We start from the raw sequence: 21,272 nt of genomic DNA on the forward strand, positions 1-21,272 counted from the left end.
ACAAATCACAAAACCGTCGAAAACCCACAATTTAAATTGCATGATTCGGCCGGGGATTTGATTTCATATTCGAAATCAGTCAACGACAAATAAATATGCACAATATTCTGCAGGAGGCTATAAATTGTTATTTTTTGGGGTAAAAACAGGTAATGGCGGCAATGATTTTTTTTAAACCATCGTATGCCAATGTAAACAATATTGCATTAACTAATTGAATAGTTGAATGGGTTTATGGAGTGATGAGACATATATATGTAAAGTGGGGATAATGATTCCAAACATCATTATATGATAAAAATGCTTTTTAAAATGGGGCATATGACTCACTTAAAAGTGTGAATATTTATTTTTTTTCAAAAACCACGCTTAACAAATAAATGAAATGTAGTTTAGGTAAAAAAATAAATATGAAACATTTAAATTATAACGTAACGAGATTCAAGATAAGCGTCAAAATTTTGAGTTGAGTAGCAAAAATCACGGCTTCTCAGAGCTTAAATTTGATACAGTCGAAAACACGTCTTGACAAATAGAAGAATTTTAATTGTAATTGTAGCAAAGCTAACAGAAGGGTAAACAATAAACAAAGAAATCAGAGAAGGAAGAATAAAAATGCCTCATCATGGATGATGGAAGATTGTATCGCGTACTAAAGCTCGCAATTGAATTCCACAATAATTAATTGAAGGATACATTGTTCAGGTAAACTGGTGTGTACAGTTCCACACTGGGAGATGTGCGGTAGTGTACATGTAACGCGATAGTTAGCAAGTTTATAGTTTGCGCTAGCTAGTGTTAAATGGCGCTAGTTAGCGCTGGATCGTGACATCCAGCGCTATCCAGCACTAATTCAAATTAGGTTATTGGCGCTAGATAGCGCTAGCTATCGCAGAATTAGAACCCTTCCACGAATGGAAAATTCAATGTTTAAAATTTCTTATTTTCGCTCACTGGCTACGTGTCTGCTTTCCCAATTCTCCCCGACAAATTGCAATTTTTGACGTTTGCCGCGACAAATCGCGATTTTCTCAGATCCTCGCGACAAATCGCAATTTTTTCAGTTCTCCGCGGCAAATTGTGCATTTTTCAGCCGAACATCCGGTCGGTTCCTACTCCTAGTCCGTACCTACATTCGGATGGCTGTGGTTGGTTCCATATGCTTTTACTACTTATAAAAAACGTGATAATATTTGGCCCTCAGATTTAGGATAAAGGAAAATGCGATTTTTCGCGGAGAACTGAAAAAATCGCGATTTGTCGCGGAGAATGGGGAAACTCGCAATTCCGCACATGCCACGATTCCCTTTTGTATTGGCTGAAATCTTGGTTGAACTGTATAAAACTACTTGGTTCCTGAGTAAAGTTAAATTCGAGTGCTGTAAACGAACTCTGGGAAAAGCAGCCAACACGAGGTCGAGAAGGTCATATGAGCGGAGTTAAATTTAATAAATTAATAAGACGAGACACACGAACAATGAACAAGTCTAACGGAGCTTAGCTACTTGGTATAACTATTGAGCTAACCAGGAAATATAGAACAATTCGAGAAAAAAATAATGATGAATAAATAAATAAAAGATGGAAGATTTATAGGTGCAATCCTGAATATTACTAACGGCCACTAGAACGAACGTCGAACACCGATACATCAATAAGACAACATTAAGACAACAATAAGAAAACATTAAAAACTAGAACGAACACCGATGCAAACATCGGTGTTCTAGAACGAACAACGGTGTTCGTTCTAGTTCCCTTACTAACACATTTCTATGAGTTTATACTTTCGGGACTTTTGGACTTTTGGGCAGGACGACAGTTTGTGTAGCTTCTACATGTAAGATTTTAGCCGAGGTGATGAATGGAATGGCATGATCATGTTTCAAGAGCAGTAGGAGCGCTTTGGTGAAGCCTTAAAAAAGTACTCCGTCCTAGGTTTAACTTAAACTAAGTATGTTAGTGTCCACGATTGTACAGGGTGGGCCAAACGTCAGTAGGTACCCATACGTTGGGTCTTATACAGGTCTTTATACCTCCGCTGTGTTTTATATTTGAGACGTATGGGTACTGACTTTTGGCCCACCATTGTAAGATTGTAGATTACGGTAGTTTTCCATCAGGCTGCCAGGTCTTACGAAAGCTAAAAAGTAAACAATCAGTACTATTTGCAACCAATCTTGTGACTATAAAATGATTATATAGTATCGAGGATCGGATTTTCACGTAAAAAAAATATCGAGCTAACTACGAACAGTAACACGGCAACAGTACGTGGGTCTTCAATGTTAAAATAGAATAGAAACGTTATTTTTCGAGTGACAATTCAATTTACTTTCAAGCCACCATTACATGACACCTATGAAGTGACGCCGGAAGGACTTTGCCATAAGTATAAACTAGGCTGGTACATTTTAACTTCAGCAAGTACTTCCTGGTGGTCCTGGCTCATAGCTTTTGAACTTCATACATGAAACAAACACACACTAATTACTGAAACTCAGAGAGCTGGATAATATGTTTCGCACGTATAATAGTCCGACATCATTATAGTCGGCTGCTCATTCTAACTTTCTAAAATAGTTATTTTTTGGGGCTCTTAAGGTTTCTTAAACCAAAGTTCTAGGTGTTTGGATATATCGTTCTGTGATTGTTATACGATTAGGTAACCTGGACAGTTCCACTTTAGCAGTTTGACCTAAAGGTATGTTACTACTTCATGGTAGGGATATCCATAACATCTAGATTATGCTTGTTATTTTCATATGCAATATTCATTTTAAGATAATTTTTCAGCGTTCATACTGGGAAATGAGTAAATCATAATAAGAAATGATTTACATCTACAGGAAAATACAAAAATTCTTGTTGTAAAAAAACAAAACTACATGCAAATAACTATAAACTACTTGATCGACTATGATTGAAATCGATTGCAACAAAAACAGAAGCTTGATAAAAAGTAAACAAGTCTACACTCGAAACCAGAAGACATATTTAACTGTTGTTATATTCGAACACGTACTCACTGCGTTTATATAGTTCGACACGTACAGTCAGTGGTTCGGGTTATTCATTGATGCAAACAGATGACTTTATGACTTGAATATGTGTATATGTCAAATAAAGAAGGACTGTATAAGTGATGAGCGTTATAGCTGATGTTGCGTATGAAATCTACAAGTCAGTGATGATTGTATTAAACTGGAAAATAATCCAGTGTAGACCCGCTTCTGACTCGACTAGTGTCGGCTTTTTACGGCCATCCACAAGGAAGTTTCATTTTAATAAATGTATTCAATTGTTGTTGTGAAACAACAATTAAATACATTTACAATCACAAGCGGGTAACCTCTTGATGCGTCTTTTCCAATCACCATCAAAGTTTGAAAAAGAAATGCATGATCACGGTGATCACTTATATTTAAAGATTGAATAAAATTATATTGTTATGTACCACTACCATATGATTTTTTAAAACATTTGGCTGGTGTACCAAAAGCCGGTCCCTAAACAAACAAATGGTGGAAGAAAATGAATATAATTTTTCATGTCAGATAAAAGGTATAGTATTAGAAAAGAATACCGAAAAGAATATTTCATTAATCCAAAAGATATGACTTCATGACTTAGTAAAAGATTAACAAACGATGTCATGAATTGAACAGGAATTAAACAGGAATTGAACAGATATTGAACAGGAATCAAACAGGAATCAAACACTAAACAGGAATTAAACAGGAATTAAACATGAAATGTAAGCCGTGCCATGTAAACCACACTTTTTCAGGGAATGGTTTGAATAAAAGTGAAAAATACTGAAAGCCGATCATCCCATGTTTTGACTGACTTCTAGATTTTTGGTACATTATTGTTAAAAACAAGCTGGAATATAAATTAAGGTATGTAAAAATATAAATTACTGTATGCACCCTGATAAATGCGGCCATGGTTGTATTTTCTTATTTCGACGATTTTTTATCCTATTTACATAGGATGAACAAATTACATTAAGAGCGAGTACAAATGTCCAAAGAGCTCAAGGACGGATCCCTTATACTCTTATAGTTATAGCTTTTTATTTCTCAAATGAAAAGTCACAGAGAGGTTGATTTATCATATAAAACTAGATTTGTCTAACTTAAACTGCAGTTGCCGGACATACAGAGATACAGGTTGGATAAATTAAACAGACCGAACAAATTTTCGTGAAATTTGATATAATACTTAAATGATACATTTCTTTCGGTTTTGGGGCAGATTTTAGACAAACATGTAAAATTTATCAGTTTTTTAACAAACCAATTATTATTTGTTTACAGAATTTATTCAGCGTTGCTTGAGGAGAATACTTAGGATAAGCTTGATCGGGTTAGAAACACTGAAGTGCTGGAGCGTGCAAAGATAAATCCAGTAGAGACGTACATAGGTGCAAACCGCCTGCGTTGGTTTGGCCATGTCACCAGAATGCCAGACACTAGGCTTCCTAAGTACCTGCTTAACTGGACCCCTGCCCATGGGAGAAGATCTAGGGGGCGTCCAAGAAAGGACTGGAGGAAATGATTGCTGGAAGATGCTGCAGCGTTTACAGGAAACACTGACATAGACCTAGAAGGAGCGAGCGAGATGGCTAGTGACCGCAAACTTTGGAGGGAGATGATACGTCACAAACGGGAGTTCATTGGTGCAGGCCACTCGAATGATTGAGGAGACCTAATCAAGTACAAGTGCAAGTAAAGTAAGAATTTATTCGCTCAGATTTTGGCAAAAATATTAATCTTATCAATTCTTATCTCAAATAAAAAAATCAATGTTATTGATCTCAATTTGCACTTTAATATAATGAAATTTGTCCAAATCTGGAAGAAATCTGAAACTTGTACCATTTGCTATCTTTCTGAAAATCAATCTTATGGGTAATTTCATATCGGCAGACAAAGCCGTAAATATTAGAGTATTACGGTATGGTATTATACACCTGTACAACATCTGCACGGAATTGAACAACTGAGTATTATAAAGTTATAACCTTTTGGGATATTATCAAGATATATACTGATCTATTTACGTCTTCAGTATACAAATCAGTGACACACAAACATACTATGCGGGGGACTACAGACCCCCTCAAAGTCCTTTACAACGTTACTGCCAGGTTACATATTATATTTAAACTTGATGAAATCCGTCAAATCCCCCCGGCAACAGAAATTGACCAAAAAATGACTCTGGTAACACCAATTTTAGCTCGCAAATGGAGTTAAAACCTCGTCATTTTAGCAGGGTTGTAAAAAGGATTGGAATAGTATATAGCATTCTTAGAATTTTGATTTGGGCTTTAGATTTTTTTTAATTAACGTTGGAAGTGAGGTAAAACGTTAAAAAAATCTCGTAATTTTATCAAAGGTTACCTGCGCCGTTGCTAATAGCAACATCAAGAGATTGCACGTGCGCGAGCAAGAACAGATTAGCAACGCGCATTGCCATACTCTATGATACGTCAGAACTAGCTCACATTACAATTTACGATATGACTATCCACAACTTTGGTTGTGATTGATGGTTTTCGATGCAGTAAAAAGTATCGATTAGGGAATACTTAAATAATACCTTGCCTTAATTGTTATTGGCAAATAAAAATCCATAGAATTTATATTACGGAGCTAGATCATAAATAGATAGATAGATGATGCCAAGAAACTATAACATAACTGATTTTAAATTTCCTTGAATAAAGCTTTCTGCTTGCGGATGTACAGGTTTGAGATAGCTTATGAGCTATTATAAGGTAAGCAGATAACTTATTGTTTACCATATTATAAAGTTATAAAATTATAAGGCACACCACTCATACTCGAAAAAAGCTTTAAAATCGTACAAGAACAAGAATTGCGCCCGTTGTTTCGTTTTGGCGGACGCTAGATTTCCATTTCACATTGCATTAACTATAAATTTAAGTATAAGCTCCAATCAGCTCACTTCAATCTTCATGATAATAATTAATAATATTGATAAATTATGCATCAAATACGGGAAACACTTGAAATTCAGTTCAATTGCCGTAGAACTTAACTTGTATCTGTAATTCAAGAAATTATCAGCCAAGGTAAACTATACTCGTGTACACATCAATACACTACGTGTGCCACGTACAAATTGGGCGTATTACCTAATAGTAATATTATACATTACATGCATCATATACATTAAAACACCGTCGCGCGTCACTCGCGCCGCGCATTCATAGATCACAGGCTATCTTTACCTGAGGACCCCAGGCTATTATGTTCATTAACATAAAGATTTGGCGCGGAATGACAGGCTGAGCGCGGCCCATTAAAGGCTATCTATACATCACATCTCCGCAAGCAATCCTCGCGCGCGCGCAACTTTTTCGTTGCTTGGTAACATACGGATTACGGAAGTACGTACCGACAACATGTTCGAACCCACCTACTGCAATCTCCAAAATCCACGTTTTTCTGCAAAAACCTCCATTCGTAACCTTTCACTATTGCCTTTTTTCAAAAGGGTGAAAAGGAAAAAATGTATGGTCAGAAACAGGTTGTGATAATACGGAATATTGGAACTGTCCCTTTGATCACGAATCAATACGAACAAAAAAGTAGATTGATAACAGCGTGAATATGAGGTATATACTATATAAGTAAGTAAGTATATAAGATTAGCTAGAGGAATGAATAGATCTGTTTCGCTCTATATAAGATTTTAGGTGCTCTATTTGTAGCTAGTGGTCCCTTGAACTCGTATATGAATTTTCATCAAGATTGGACAAAAAATAACTGAGTAATGAGCCAAAAACCATACGACCATATTTTTGGGCATACACACCAAATTTGATCGATTTTGGCCCATAAATTTGTCAAATATCAATATTTTTGAATGAAACCAACTTTATATGGAAGGTAAGTCTATACTACACATTCTTTATGATTATCAGCTCAGTATCTAACTAACTAATTTGCCGCGTTGAAATCGCTTTGTTGCGAATTATGTCCGACAAAAACACGTATTTGACTGTACTAATAATAATGTATTCTGTGTAAAATTATCTTTATCCCGGTTGTTGCGACAAGTGAAAATGCTCTTATTACTTTATTAGCGAAAGGAGTTTACTGTAACTACATCGTATTCATGATCTAAAAACAAGTGTTAAAAATTCAAAACGTAAAGTGAGGCAAAATTTGTGTACATTAATTTATTTTTAATCAATCAACTTTATCCAAAAATTCGAAACAAAAAAGTCATAACAAAATTCATAACAAAATTCATAACAAAATTCATAACAAAATAATAATAATGATTTGGTTTTTTGCAAAAAATTAGGTTTTCAAAATCTAGTAGTAAAAATTAAAAACATATCATTATTTCATTCTCACGACTCACACCTAGCCTAATTGAGTTTTCAATTACTCCTCTAAAAGTGACTAGGGCCTTTTTCTGAGTCTCTGTCACCTGCTCTAAACTTATTACTTTATTAAGTTATTAGCATTATAAAGTTATAAAGTTGTTGATGACAGGAAGCAATAGCTTGAACTCAGCTTGAAGGCGTTGCCAGCCAAAATCAACGTTTTACGCTGATTAAAGTTGCACGTGTCTTCGTTTGTGACACGTGTCACCTAACAGTTAACACGTGTCAACTATAACCATAGCAATACGTGACACCATGGCAACACGTGACACCTATAACCACGACATGCACACCCCACTCTCACAGACTACCATTTCTAACAGTCCCGTTACTCTTCACGAGCTCATGGTGTCCCAAGGGACCGCGGCCATCAAGTGCAATCGAATCATGATAATTGCATGGCATTTGCTCTTTGATTATATGGTGGCTGTTTGTTTGCAGGAGAGAAGACTGCTGTCCTTAATGTAAACCTTTCTTTTAAGCCTAATTTTGGTATCGATAGGGGTCATCTGTCTTCATTTGTACGCCTATTTGAATATTTCAGTTTCACCTATGAAATTATTTTGCAATATTTTGGTATCACAATTGTCATTAAGTTTGTGAACTTTGGCATTAAGTGATTAAATTTAAGTTTCATTAAATTCTTAAAAATTGAATGAAATATTAAGTGATGATATCGTGGAGAGAAAAAAAACAGAAATCTCAGCAGCTCTACTTTGGATTACTCCCTTTGAACTTGGAGTTCTCCCGTTGGACTTGGAGGATCTCCTTTGTAGTGCGTGCTGTTAGTTGTTCCTCACTTATTTTCGGTGCCTATTTTAGTATTAAGTATCAATAATAATTAATTCTCAAATAAATATTTCTTATAGTTGATTCATGATATTCCTGGATTCTGGAATAAACTCGAAGTTTCTGCTGATATATTTAGACTGAGATTTAGACTGCACATTTACACAATTCTGAGTTTAAGCGTTGAGAAAAGGGGCAACATTTATAAATGACCGTTGCGCTCGAATAAACTTAACGGTGTTTATTGATTTAGAGTTGAGAGGTCTGGATCTGCCCGGGTTTCAGTGTGGTAGCGTGTTGGGAGGGGGTTGCTGGAGTTTGGTTATGTGTTGGTTGAACGTGTTAGTTTGGGGTAACCATCGTGTATCGGTGTCTTGGCCGTAGTATAATAATTACTTTGAAGGAATCTTTGTTTTTTAGTTTTTTTGATTTACTACTTATCTTTATGGTGTATAATCCAATCATTTCTCTGCAATCATTGACTCTACAATTCATGGTGCTAAGACCAGCCTGAATTCAAAAGTTAGACTCTTTAAAGAACGGCAGCTGGTCGAAACCACAATATATTATTAACCGGTCTATCACAATGGATGACTGCTCAACAGGTTTCTCACTGCTAAACATTAGTCCAGCTCTTTTTACACCACCTTTTAAATTTCTCCCAGAGGAACCAAAACTATAGGCCCTGTTGTAGTAACTACTATATAATATATACGGTTTTTATTTGGGAAATTACAAAGGCCGGGAGCCGAAGATATCGACAACAGATCAGGAGAAATACTGCCTATTGTTGGGGGTTGGAGTAATGTTCAGTTAAAGTTTAAGTATTCCATTTCAGTATACGTTAAAGTAAACTGATTGTTGTATTACGTAGTAAAAAAGTAGAAGCCATCTTTTTTCGGCCACGAATGATTTTAATTTGCAATATTGCAATAGCGCAATTGTGATACTATTGGTGGCTCGGGACATGTGGAGAAAGAAGCGCAAGATTGAACATTTTCTCGATTAATTAACAAACAGTTCAAAGTTTAATGTGAGTTACAAATTAACCGTTACCCTATGAGTGCATTGCGAGGGAGGGAAATGTTTCTTTCTTGCGAAACTCGGGCTAATTTTGTTCTTCAACTTTGTGAACCTCTGAAGAAGGATCCTACAATTTATCCTACAAGATTGTTGGAGGAATTCCCGCGAAAAAAACCTTCAGAGTGAAGTGAAGTTAATCATTTTTGCTTTAAGTTTGCATTATTGCGACCTAGCATAGTTCTTATAGCTTTATAGCTTTATAGTACTCAGTTCAGAGCAATTTACGACTTACGTGTTGTGACGTCATGCTACGTGTTGTGACGTCATGCATACGTGTTGTGACGTCATACTACGTGTTGTGACGTCATGCTACGTGTTGTGACGCTTGAGGTTCTTATAGTGCTCAGTTCAGAGCCATGTTTACTCACTGCAGTACTGGAATAAAGACGTAGTGTAGCTCATCACATCACTTTTATTGTAAACCATGAGCATTATTTAGATCCATGGTGATCAAATTAATCGTATCATCAACGCCACTCATTTATTTATTTTAACCTTGAAAAAACACTGTTTTTTTTTTTTTTTGCTGTCCTATTAACTCTTAATGACTATTATGTTAGGATCATGGATAAACGGAATTAGTGCTATTTATTATACATATCACAAAATACAAGCCTCACAGTTTTACAGTCATACACGCCTTACAGTCATACACGCCTAAATAGGTTCAATGTGGTGATCCATTGTTATATCAAACATGAACCATTAGCGTCAACATTAGTAAGTTCCTCATTAGAATAAGGGCCACCAGAAAACTATAACAACTCCTTATTGCACATCTTATTCAAAATATCATAGTTGTGTTTTTCCGGCTGCTGCATGATTTTAATTTACAATATTGCAGTAAAAGTAACAGTGCGATTTTAATGCCATTTATGCCATACATGCAGTGAAGGATATCGGCCAGAAGATTTCCTAGATGCTCCAGATTAATCAACAGTTTCTAACAAGGACAGTGGTGCTTCGCGCAGAAGTTTAATAGAATCATGATCACCGTGTAGGACCCTTACTTCCAGGGATCTTACACTGAGGGGATTGTTTTTACCTCTTATCATTTTTCATAGCTCTTCAAATATTTTCGCCGCCCTTCCGCACTCAAATTTACAGGAATGAAGGATACGAAGGCCATTCATTTCTTTATGATTTTAAGCCGGTCCCAGCTTTTATCTTGGCTTTGTGTCACCAGACCACCTACTCCACGATGGCATCTGATACAATAAAATACACTTTTACCAATATCTGTCTGGTAATTTTGTAATTATGTCAGAGTAATTTAAGAGTCGTGTTGTTAAGTTGTTAACTATTGCTTTGCATCATCGGTCAATAAATTTCATTGTTATAAAGCGGAATTAAACACGATCGTCATCAATCGATATTACTGATAATGATGTCTGAATTGAAATTTGGATATCAATAATTTGTTGCGCCTCATATTTAAGAATTATTATTTTTCCTGCTTTGTCTCCACAGCAGAATTATTCATATTTCTGTTAAAATCATCATTTATTAAGGAAATTACACCTTTTCCAAGATAAACGCTTATTACCTCCGCCTTTCAAGCAACTACTCCACTAGACATAAATTTGACACAAGTTAAAACATAATTCTTGGAAATCAATCAACTGCCTTATTTGGGTTCTTTTGCGTGACTATCAGATTATTTTTGTCACGTGTCTTCTTTACTGCTTTGAGTCACGCGTTTCCGAATCTTCTATTAAAGTCCCAATTTACCGTCAAATTTGGAGAAGGAACACGTTGTAGTATAACATCGGGGTCTTCGCTTAATTTAAAATTGAATTTTTGGGACATGGTTATAATTCGATTAAACAAGAAGCAGTGTGAGGTCACTATGTACACGTTCAAGCGATCTAATCCCAATGAGATATTTAAGAATAATCAAGAAATTCCCATTTCCGATCAAAATTCAACGAAGGAAATTGGCTGCAATAAATGGGTGTTTATGGTAAATCAGGGCGTGGTTAATCGTTTTTTTTTTGTATGAATATTTTAATGTGCACTAAATTTGGGGATTTCATTATTATTTTTGAATGTTTTTTTTGTTGGTTAAGCTTTGACTTGTCCATTCTAAGCAGTGACAGGTGCATTGTCAGGGTCAACGGCAAAACCGAGCATATTTCATAGCAAAGTACAAATTATATTTATAACAATTCGCTATGTAAAGTATTGTTTGAAGTTAAACATTGTTACAGTCTATTACATTCTTTACTGTAACTGGAATGTTGCAGCTGCTCATTCAACTCCCATCTGTATTAGTATAATATTTAACTTAATTTATAAAATAATAACCCTCTGACCACCTTACCCCACGGTTGTAACCTCCTGATTCGACACAATAATGTTCAAATGTCATCATACTAACTCTTCCAAGTGGTATAATTTTACCCCATTATGTAATCTATTGTTATATAACTCAGGGCTAATTATGTCTTTGTTATTTTTAAATGACTTTAATTTCGTAATACAGACGCGTCAGGACGCTGCAGATTCAAGAATATTATTTTTTCTTGCCGCACCTGTAATAAAGTGTTAACACGTGTAATATATTGTTAACACATGTCATATACTGTTAACCAAACTGCTTGTACTTCATGCGAAGAGAATGAAAGAGGGGGTTACAAAATGGATATTCATCATTATTATTATCCATTCTCGGAGAAGAATGTACATACATTTTGTATCGTTGTTACAATAGAAAATAACCCCCTCTTTCAAAGAGGTCCTTGTTCTAATGGATATGCGACCTTTTGTTTTTTGTCCCTAACAGTTTGCTCATTCCAGAAAATCTGCTAGAAATTTTCCGCTATCACCCCAGACCAATTTAGAACATGAGCAATAAAAAGGGATTTCGGACTTCAAAGCGCATGGTGACAACATCATTATTGGATTGGGCGTCATTATTAGTATTACATTGGATTTAAGCATTTAAAGATTTTGACATTCTCGAGTTGGATATAATAATACACTTAAATTCAAGGTTTCACCAAAATTCGTGGCAAAAGATAGCCACAATTTTTGACGGTTTAAAGTATTCCGGCATGACTAGTTCCTCGGGTCTTTTGTTTTTGGCCCTAATAATTACTCTCTGGAGACTTTAGAGTTTAGAGCATTGAAATCTTAGTGCCTTCATAATATTTCAGGTAAGGCTTTTCAGCATTATAAGAAGGCAAGAATTCTTAAATCCTTTTAAGTATCCTTTCTGTGCACAACCAAGAGACCTATGACTTGGGACAATAAACAATGGTTCTCAAACCCATTTCTACCGATCTTATCTTCCTATAAACCAGGTGACTAGTGACCAGTACTTCTGATCACTGCATCACTGCTAAGTACATTCTTATATAAGGTGCTTCTTGTACAAATCTGCAGTGGGTTTCAGTACAGCTTTCAGGGTACACGTGTTTACTGTTTATCTGATATCATGTCAGAACTCTATAATCCACAGGCTAGCGGAGAGTTATTTAAAGATTTGAAGTGGAAGTCAGCACCTCTGAGTTGAGTTATACTTATAGCAGGATACTGTTCTTTGGTTCAACTCTTGTAGTGTTGATTGATCGTCTTTCAGAAAAATCGGTTAGTTCTCTTCATTTGGTTTTCAAATATACCGTCCAACCACAATTAATTTGGGTATCCAATTAGGTATCCAATTAGTGTATAAACTGTAGAAATAACGGGAAATATACTACCTCTCTTTCTATTAGATACTTTTAACCGCAAACATATAATACTCACATGAGTACTCGTATAAAAAGTGGCCAATTAGACCTGGGTTAACTCGACATAAGGGCTGCAAAGTGTGGTGATTCTGTGGCTCTACATAAGTACATAAGGGTCGCACAGTAGAGTGGTGAATCGTATTCTGCGCATCGTTGGAGATCGTTTATATCATCTATTTTATAGGCTTGTGCCTTCGTTTTTTGTGAAATTATGTTTTAGTTATTGTAATACAAATGTTATGTTATAAAGTTACAACGAATTCTTCATGTTATGCATCTTGGGTTTGGGCAGGATATGACCCGTTTAAAATATTTCCATGATCACGTTACATCACATAATTCTCAATAAATGTAATAGATTTGTAGTGTTGTAATTAGTTTAAAGTAATAATATTCCATTGAAGCATGGCAATATTCCAACTATCGCAGGTTTAAAACACACTTTCCATGAGGATCAGTGAATCTTTTAATTTTCTTAATTAAGGTATCAAGAATAATAATTATAATACACAGTTTCCTTACAGACTAGGATAGTGGCACCATGTCGTAGTGTCGTGGCAGTATCTCCAGGAAATGGGGACAGCTCAAAGTCAGCTGTCCTCATTTTCTACGGCTTGTTTTTAGCGCTAAACTACCAATGTAGATTTATATTTGAGTATTATTTGTTAAAAATAAAAGCGGTTGTGGTTATATTATTAATTTAATAATTAGTTTGTATTAAATTCAATATAATAATGAAATCTGACATTAAGTTCATCCCTAGACTCTATACTCTCAACGTAATAAGATCAGTGTGTTAAAATCTGTGCCACGAGTATTACAAGGTGTTAAATAGCAGCCGCCCTAAAAGTTGAAATATATATAGGTTTCTATATAAGTTTCTATATAAACGTATATATAAGCTACATGTACCAGCTGCTTCTCAAAATTACAATAATGTATCGACCGCTCCCTATTTTCCATTGTAAAAACGAGCCCCCTTTTCATTGTTAAGCGCGATCCTTTTTAGATTTGATGATATGATTTGATAGCAATTCAACTATTTTTCTAATTTCGTTAAGCGTACGTGAATATAGTCACGTACGGGGAACTCAGAGAATCTAAGGTAACCATGTGGTCTTTGATATTACGATAACCACTGACATCATGTCACAATCGCTGTGACAAGATTTTGATAAGTTTTAATTTTCTCTAATATTGTTTAAATTTCTTTGATCATGATCGTTGAATCAATCTTCTCACGGGTTCGGGATTTGTCCATGGTTGCCATGGTTGCCATTAGTGTCATCGAGCTGACATCAAATCGTTCCGTTCAAAATACTAACTTATCTACCATGATAACTTGGATAATCGTTTCATTTGACTATTTAAGATATTGAACAACTTTCAACTGACTTGCCTGACAGATTTTGTCTCGACCCGATATCCATAACTAAGTGGGTGTCTTACTACTGGGTTTTCATGGCAACTAGGTTGTCATGGCAACTAGGTTGTCATGGAAACTACTACAAAGTGCACTGATCACTGATCAGCCTTGAACCAACGTATTCTCAATGTCATATGAGCCTAGAAATAGATTATTTATCAGACAGATTGAAGTGTCAATCAAGAGCCCACTATTGCTTCTATAGTTACTTTACTTTAGGAACTTGAGTTCGTAATAGAGTAATAATAGCATAACTTTAGTATAATAATTTAGTTATAACTTTATAACTTTTACTAAAGTTAGTAATAACTTTAGTAAAATAATATTATAACTTTAGTTATACTATTACATGTTGGTATTTCTTCTGCCAGTTCCATAGAGTGCGCTGAAATCTAATAATGGACATATTTGAACCATGAGACTGTCAGAACACACTCTGATTCTGAAGAACATCTAAACTCTAAACCATTGTCATGACAACCCAGCTTAGCTAATCAGTAATCATAGTGTCAAGATTTGAATCATAATCACACGCCCCACGTGACCGATAATAACACGGTGACATTAACGTTATAATCCATCTGAAGATTTCATCTGAAGATTAGAAATCATGTTGAAGTGATTGTCGGTCCTTTTCATGAAATCATGCCCCCTCAAGGGAGGTAATCTCTTGACCATTTCATTAGTTTCTTGGACTATTCATTAGTGAAATTGTCCTGCTTTTTATCGTATTGTTCCGTAACAGTTCCCGTCCCTTTATTACTGATCACGTGACTACCTTTAATGTCCCCGACCCATTCACGTACCATTGTTCGAGCCTGTTTCTGGAGACTGTACTTGGTTATCTTTTGATTAATTTCATGGCTCGTGTCTGAGTGTGAGGCAACCAGTGCGGATAGCTTGCTAGCACAAAAAATATGAGCCACAATTGATATAACGGCCACAAAATATGTAATGATTGTTTTATAGACAATAAATCGTATATTGTCATTAACTAATCAATTTATTAGAAATAGAACATAAACACCATTTATTGATCTGTTGTGCCACCCAGAAAATAATATAGAAAACTTTCAATTAACTTAACTCTTTCCGATTTTTCTATCGGAGGCTAAAAATATTATTCTATAAATCATTGATCGTAATTTATGTTAAGGTGTTTCGTTTTTTTTACGAATAAAATATTCTGCACACCTTACCGAAGACCTGTCAAATTATAACGAAAAGATCCCGCCCCGATCCCAAATCTCCATTATATAACTCTATATATCGACAGTTTCACCAGGTCATGCGCCTAGAACAGGTTCTGTCTCCAACAACCCAGACAACGAAGTTAGAGTAATCAAAATCACGTCAAATATTCTACCATCCTCATGCTCCCAAATACTACGACTACAACGTGATTACTACGAAAACTGCAGCTAACGACTCTAGGTCCTAGGATAATCGGTGCACCAAAGTAAAAAATAATTTACCTCTCTCTCTCTCTCGAAAAAAAAGATTAAAAGCTTAAGTTAGGAGCATTATAATGATCTGTTTTTTAGATTCGGCCCTCTAATTGTTTGGCCTGCTGCACCTGTTCAGCCTATTCGGAGAGTGATTGTACGAACTGTTTCGTAACTTTCTTCTTCACCACTAGCTGACAGGAGGCCACACCTTTTGTTTCTTTCGCCGTACAAAAGTATGAGTTCTGTCTGACAAAATTGAGATCATTTGGAAATAGAAAGCGTATGAGGTATTTCAAGTTTCAAACCGCCCTCCTCATGGGATTTGATGAAGCATGCTTAAGAATAAAACGTTAGTTTTATAACGGAGTACTGCACCCTCATGTAACTTCAGCATCTAGTTAGTTGTTTATTTACTTTCATTATACTAGAACATTTATTTGTTTATATGTACTGAAGTGGTCCAGTTTTACTTTTACGCTTCTATTTGTTGTGATTATTTTATTCTTTTCATAAAATTCTAATTTGACATTACACTGATGTATAAGTTTTTGAATTTTTAACCCTTAAAACCCCTTTTTATTTACCCTTTTTAATTTATATAAAGGTAGAATATACAATTATACACGTAATAGTAAAAGCACTTACTTCCCCCACGACATTAGATTAATTAATGGGTCCTTGTGAAGCAACCTAACTCCTTTATGTGCATATAGTGTAGGAGGTCCGCAATTAAACTTGTTTTGCAGATAAGTTAGAGCCAATCCTAGCAAGGGCCTATCAGATAGTAATAAGATTTTGAATGCAATAATTGTCTTTATATCCAGTCAGTGAAGCTTGATCAGGTCATCCTCAAGACGGTCGTGTTAATTTAGTGGAACAACAAATTTACGGTCCTGGAGTTGAAAAGCATTACTTGAATTGAAATTTCATCCAACAGGATGAAATTAACTCCATTGAATTGGAGCGTAAACTAGGCGGTCAGATGGCTGATAAAGAAACATGTGAACTTTAACCAGCTGCACTGTCGGTTATTGTTTGGAATAAATCTTAAATTTCCCTTGAAGACTGTAGGGCCTGTCGTGATATCATGGATCGCTTAGGTTCCACCAGGATCTGGTAGTCCTCATAATTCTGCGGCCTCTATGTATCGTCATCTCGCACAACTCCGAAAAACCGTTGTGAGTTTGGCATGTGAAAATTTGCAGCCTTCCAGACATCGATTGGGTTAACGATCAGTTGTCGTACGTCACCTCAAGATCTGGTGACAGGGGGCTGAACAGGCCAGAACTCAATTGATTGGGTCTGAGGTCACGTGATTATGAGCCTGAGGTCACGTGACTATGACGTCACCAGAGCTCGTTCTCCGTTTCCCGCTCTTTGGACCAGGTGAGCTTGCATGCTTCAAGTTGAAGAGGTAGTCAGACTTAATAAATGGTAGAAACATTCAAGGATTCATTAGTTCATGAGCCTGTGTTTGTTCCTGGACCTCATAACACCAACTGGTGAGTAAATAAGTGAAGCAGGCACGTGCAGCTCCACTGTACCTTTTGATAAACTAACTTTCTCGGAACCGAATCCTGCCCTTCCCTAGAAGTCGAACAAAAATTGAGAGCGTTTTTATTAGTGAACAATGTTCACTAATAAAATTGCTCTCAATTTTTGTTCGACTTCTAGGAAAGTTAACTGAACATGCGCTCTAAGAATTTGCACGTGTTGGAGCTTTATTCTAGAAACAAAGAGCTTTTATCAATAAACGCACCGGTGGTTTGAAGAGGCTGATAAGTTGACATGGTGTGGGGAGGCCCTGTGAAGGAAGCTGCGACGGTAAGACTGCTGTAGGCAGAGAGCCCTGTGGAGTCGGATTGAGGAGAGTTACGAATATTATATACTTATATAAGCAGTGGTCTGAGGTCCAGATATCAGAAGGTAGCCTTACTTTTATTGGACCGTTATCGTTATGACGTGTCAACTGTCAACCGGCAAGTTCCGATGCAACAACAATCAGCATCGTGATTGAAGGCAGGGTCATTTTATAATTGCTTGGTTTGTTACCTTACAGTTTTTATTTCCCTAATTTAACGTTATATTATAACGCAGGTCTGGTGGCAGTTAGATTCTTCTGTAACGTTCGTCATTTTGTTCAGTTGTTATAATATTCACGACGGAAATTAAGGCTCTAAATTTTACCAAACTATCAACATTTTAAATGATTAATACTTATAATTACATATTAAATATGATGTATAAGTTTTTGAATTTTTAACCCTTAAAACCCCTTTTTATTTACCCTTTTTAATTTATATAAAGGTAGAATATACAAATATACACGTAATAGTAAAAGCACTTACTTCCCCCACGACATTAGATTAATTAATGGGTCCGTGTGAATTAGCTCCTTTTCACCAACCTAACTCCTTTATGTGCATATAGTGTAGGAGGTCCGCAATTAAACTTGTTTTCTTTTTTTCTGTGTTCAAGGAGCAGGCTTGCCACATAGGTCCGGTAGTTCCGAACGTTTAGCCACGGTGCTAGGTTGTGGTACACACTCAACTAGGTAGTCTGTTGAGTGTGTACCACAACCTAGCACCGTGCCTAAACGTTCGGAACTACACTACTAGTGTACTAGTGTACTAGTGTACTGGTCCCTCTATTTCTCATCTTATCAGTAAAGCTATTGCCGGTCATCACAGACTTAATCATTTTTCAGACGCGGCATTTATATATAATACCCTCATTTGAACGATATGTTGCAGCTTTTTGGATTAGTTAGATGCACAGAGATCATGTAGGCTTTTGGACGTTTATTTTCAACTTTTTTAAATCACTGTACGTTTTGTCATCGCTGGAATCCTGATGAATTTAATATCGATTTAAATTAGTACTACTAATTGTTCGATGATCTATTGTTTGTAATTAATTTCACTTTCTCTTGTTAGAACTAAATATGAAAGGAAAAGAAGACCTTCTGAGAAAGCTGGATGAGTATAGTATTGAGTATCCGATAACAACGGAGTCTGAGGCTACAAGTTCTACTAAACTCAGGTAAATATCATTATAAACATTTTTATTGTTTTTTAAAATCAGGACATTATTTTTGAAACACCCTGTAGTGAATATTCGTAATTTGATGATTATTATTTTGTAATGGAAATTAAGCTCTGTTACTCGAAATTCAAATCAGTGACTATAAACATTTAAATAACTAATACTCATAATTAAATATTAAATATAGTAATAAATGACTTGCAACTTACAATTAGGTTGTCACTGAAACAAGATGTCAAAATATTGCAAAACATCCTTCCAGATACCCTTCCTCAATTTAATTTTATGTCACATTTTTGTGTCGATTTAATTTTAATACTGCTTTGCAGTGCAAAATTTGCAAATAATCTGCATCATTGGATTAATCTATATAAAAGTTTTAATATAAAATTTTACGGAAAGCGCTGCTTGTAAGTTGTAGAGCTGATCCAGATTAACGTAAGAAAATATGTGTAATTCGTTGTGGCCGAAAGACTCGTGAAATACGTATTTACGACACTAAGAATATTCCGCGTCCTATGTACAACTTTTTAAAACTTTGAGCGATGAAGCTAAATTAGCCAGGAAATACAGGCCCTCACCAAAAGTCTGTCCTAAGAAATTAAATGTTATATAAACATTATTAATGTTGCAGTCTTGGTTAATGTCCTGTTGGAGATTGGATCTTAACTTGTTTAGCCCTTTGTTAATTGCAGAACCTTTATTTTACACCACGCTTATCGACATTAAAAGCTTATACATATTTATAGTTCTCGCCGTAAGCCGAACGTATAATTCAGGAGAATAGTTAATGGTTGATTGGTTGAATTACGTTGATCTTCTGAAGTTTGGTGAAAAAAGATCAAAAGTTGTCTACCTTTCAAAATTCAAACCCTTCCAAACATTTCATTAGCACAAGGTACTTTAATTAATCATTAAATAAGTTTTATTAAATCAATAAGTTTCATAAGTTTAATAAATAATAATGATTACAGGATGATGGTGCTGACGATGTGTCTGTCTATCTTCAGCACTAACCTGGTATCGAGCATGTGTGCTCCCTTCTACCCCCGTAGTGCTGCCCATCACGGTACGTATTTTCAGTTGGGTAGATGGGGATTCTAGTGAAATCAATTGTTAAAAAAAAATAATATATGACATTAATATTTACAACAACGTATATCGACAAGATTTTAATCGTCGATCAATTGTGTCCGTGGGACTCCTATTTAACTAAGCTTTGATACAAAGCATGCAAACTCAAATTCTGGTGAAATGGATCACGTGGCAGTGATTCTGGGGTTTGATTTGTCGATAGTGGAGGCTGATTGGTTTACAATTATTGCTGTTACGCGTCGAATAAATTACCTCGGCTCCCCATCCACATCTGTAATTAATATATTTATTCATCCATTCTTCAAAATTACAATAATTTTCATAGCACCGAAAACTACAGTTCAAATACTTACCTATTTATCTCAGGACTGGATTCGGACGTTACCGGTACAATTCTGGGAGTTTACTACGCAACCACTGTTCTTGCTTCTCCTTTCATGGCTATATTCATGACGAAGATTGGACAAGCTAACTTGCTTCAGGTTGGGATGAATTAAATGATCCTCTTATTTGTTAATATCATGTAGCAACCTCCTATTTCATTGGAAATATCTGCCTTGTTGTGAACATCTTATCCTTTGAATCTTGGTCCATTGTGAAAATATTTTGCCGACCTGCTCAACTATGATAATGATATCAACTGACTGACTGACTGACCGAGTATCTCCTATTTCAGCTGGGACTAGTACTAGTGGGGACCTCTTCACTAGTGTTCGGTGGTATAGACAAAATAGACAACAGTCTCACGTTCGGAGTTGTAAGTTATTTTCTTTATTTAAGAAACATGGATAAGCTGCAACTAATTCTATCCACTGTACATTAAAATATTGATCATTGTCAGTGTTTCTTTTGGATTTTTCAGTTGAGCAACTTAAATTCCAGTGAAGTGACAAATTCTCTGCTTATCACTTGATCAGTTATCATCCCCAAAATGTAAAGTTGTTATCACTGTTCACCCCTAATCCCTATCAGATAAGCTTTGTGTTGCGAGGGCTACAAGGGGTGGGATGTGCAGCAACAGATACAGCGGTCTTCGCTATAGCCTCCTCTCGCTTCACCAAACATCTTGGCAAGGTGAGTCTAACACAAAATAATAGCCTCCTCTCGCTTCACCAAACATCTTGGCAAGGTGAGTCTAACACAAACTAATAGCCTCCTCTCGCTTCACCAAACATCTTGGCAAGGTGAGTCTAACACAAACTAATAGCCTCCTCTCGCTT

At 35.8% G+C, this 21,272-nt stretch overlaps 2 protein-coding genes across 2 annotated transcripts in view; one reads left to right on the forward strand and one right to left on the reverse strand.

The window, feature by feature from the left end:
- Positions 1-13,902, reverse strand: part of LOC134824297 (uncharacterized) — a 56,650-nt gene extending 42,748 nt beyond the window's left edge. The window contains exon 1 of the mRNA XM_063836118.1: positions 13,379-13,902. Within this exon, the coding sequence (XP_063692188.1) occupies position 13,379 (1 nt within the window). The 5' untranslated portion in view covers positions 13,380-13,902. The remainder of the gene's footprint in view (positions 1-13,378) is intronic.
- Positions 13,903-18,785: 4,883 nt separating this feature from the next.
- On the forward strand, positions 18,786-21,201 carry LOC134823883 (uncharacterized). The gene is made up of 5 exons (XM_063835480.1): positions 18,786-18,954; positions 19,932-20,026; positions 20,419-20,534; positions 20,729-20,809; positions 21,025-21,201. Exons 1-5 carry the CDS (start codon positions 18,857-18,859, stop codon positions 21,199-21,201), a joined length of 567 nt encoding a protein of 188 aa, XP_063691550.1. The 5' UTR covers positions 18,786-18,856.
- The last annotated feature ends 71 nt before the right edge of the window (positions 21,202-21,272 follow it).

The sequence above is a fragment of the Bolinopsis microptera genome, chromosome 12, assembly GCF_026151205.1.
Source record: "Bolinopsis microptera isolate Bmic1 chromosome 12, MBARI_Bmic_1.0, whole genome shotgun sequence".
Lineage (NCBI taxonomy): Eukaryota > Metazoa > Ctenophora > Tentaculata > Lobata > Bolinopsidae > Bolinopsis > Bolinopsis microptera.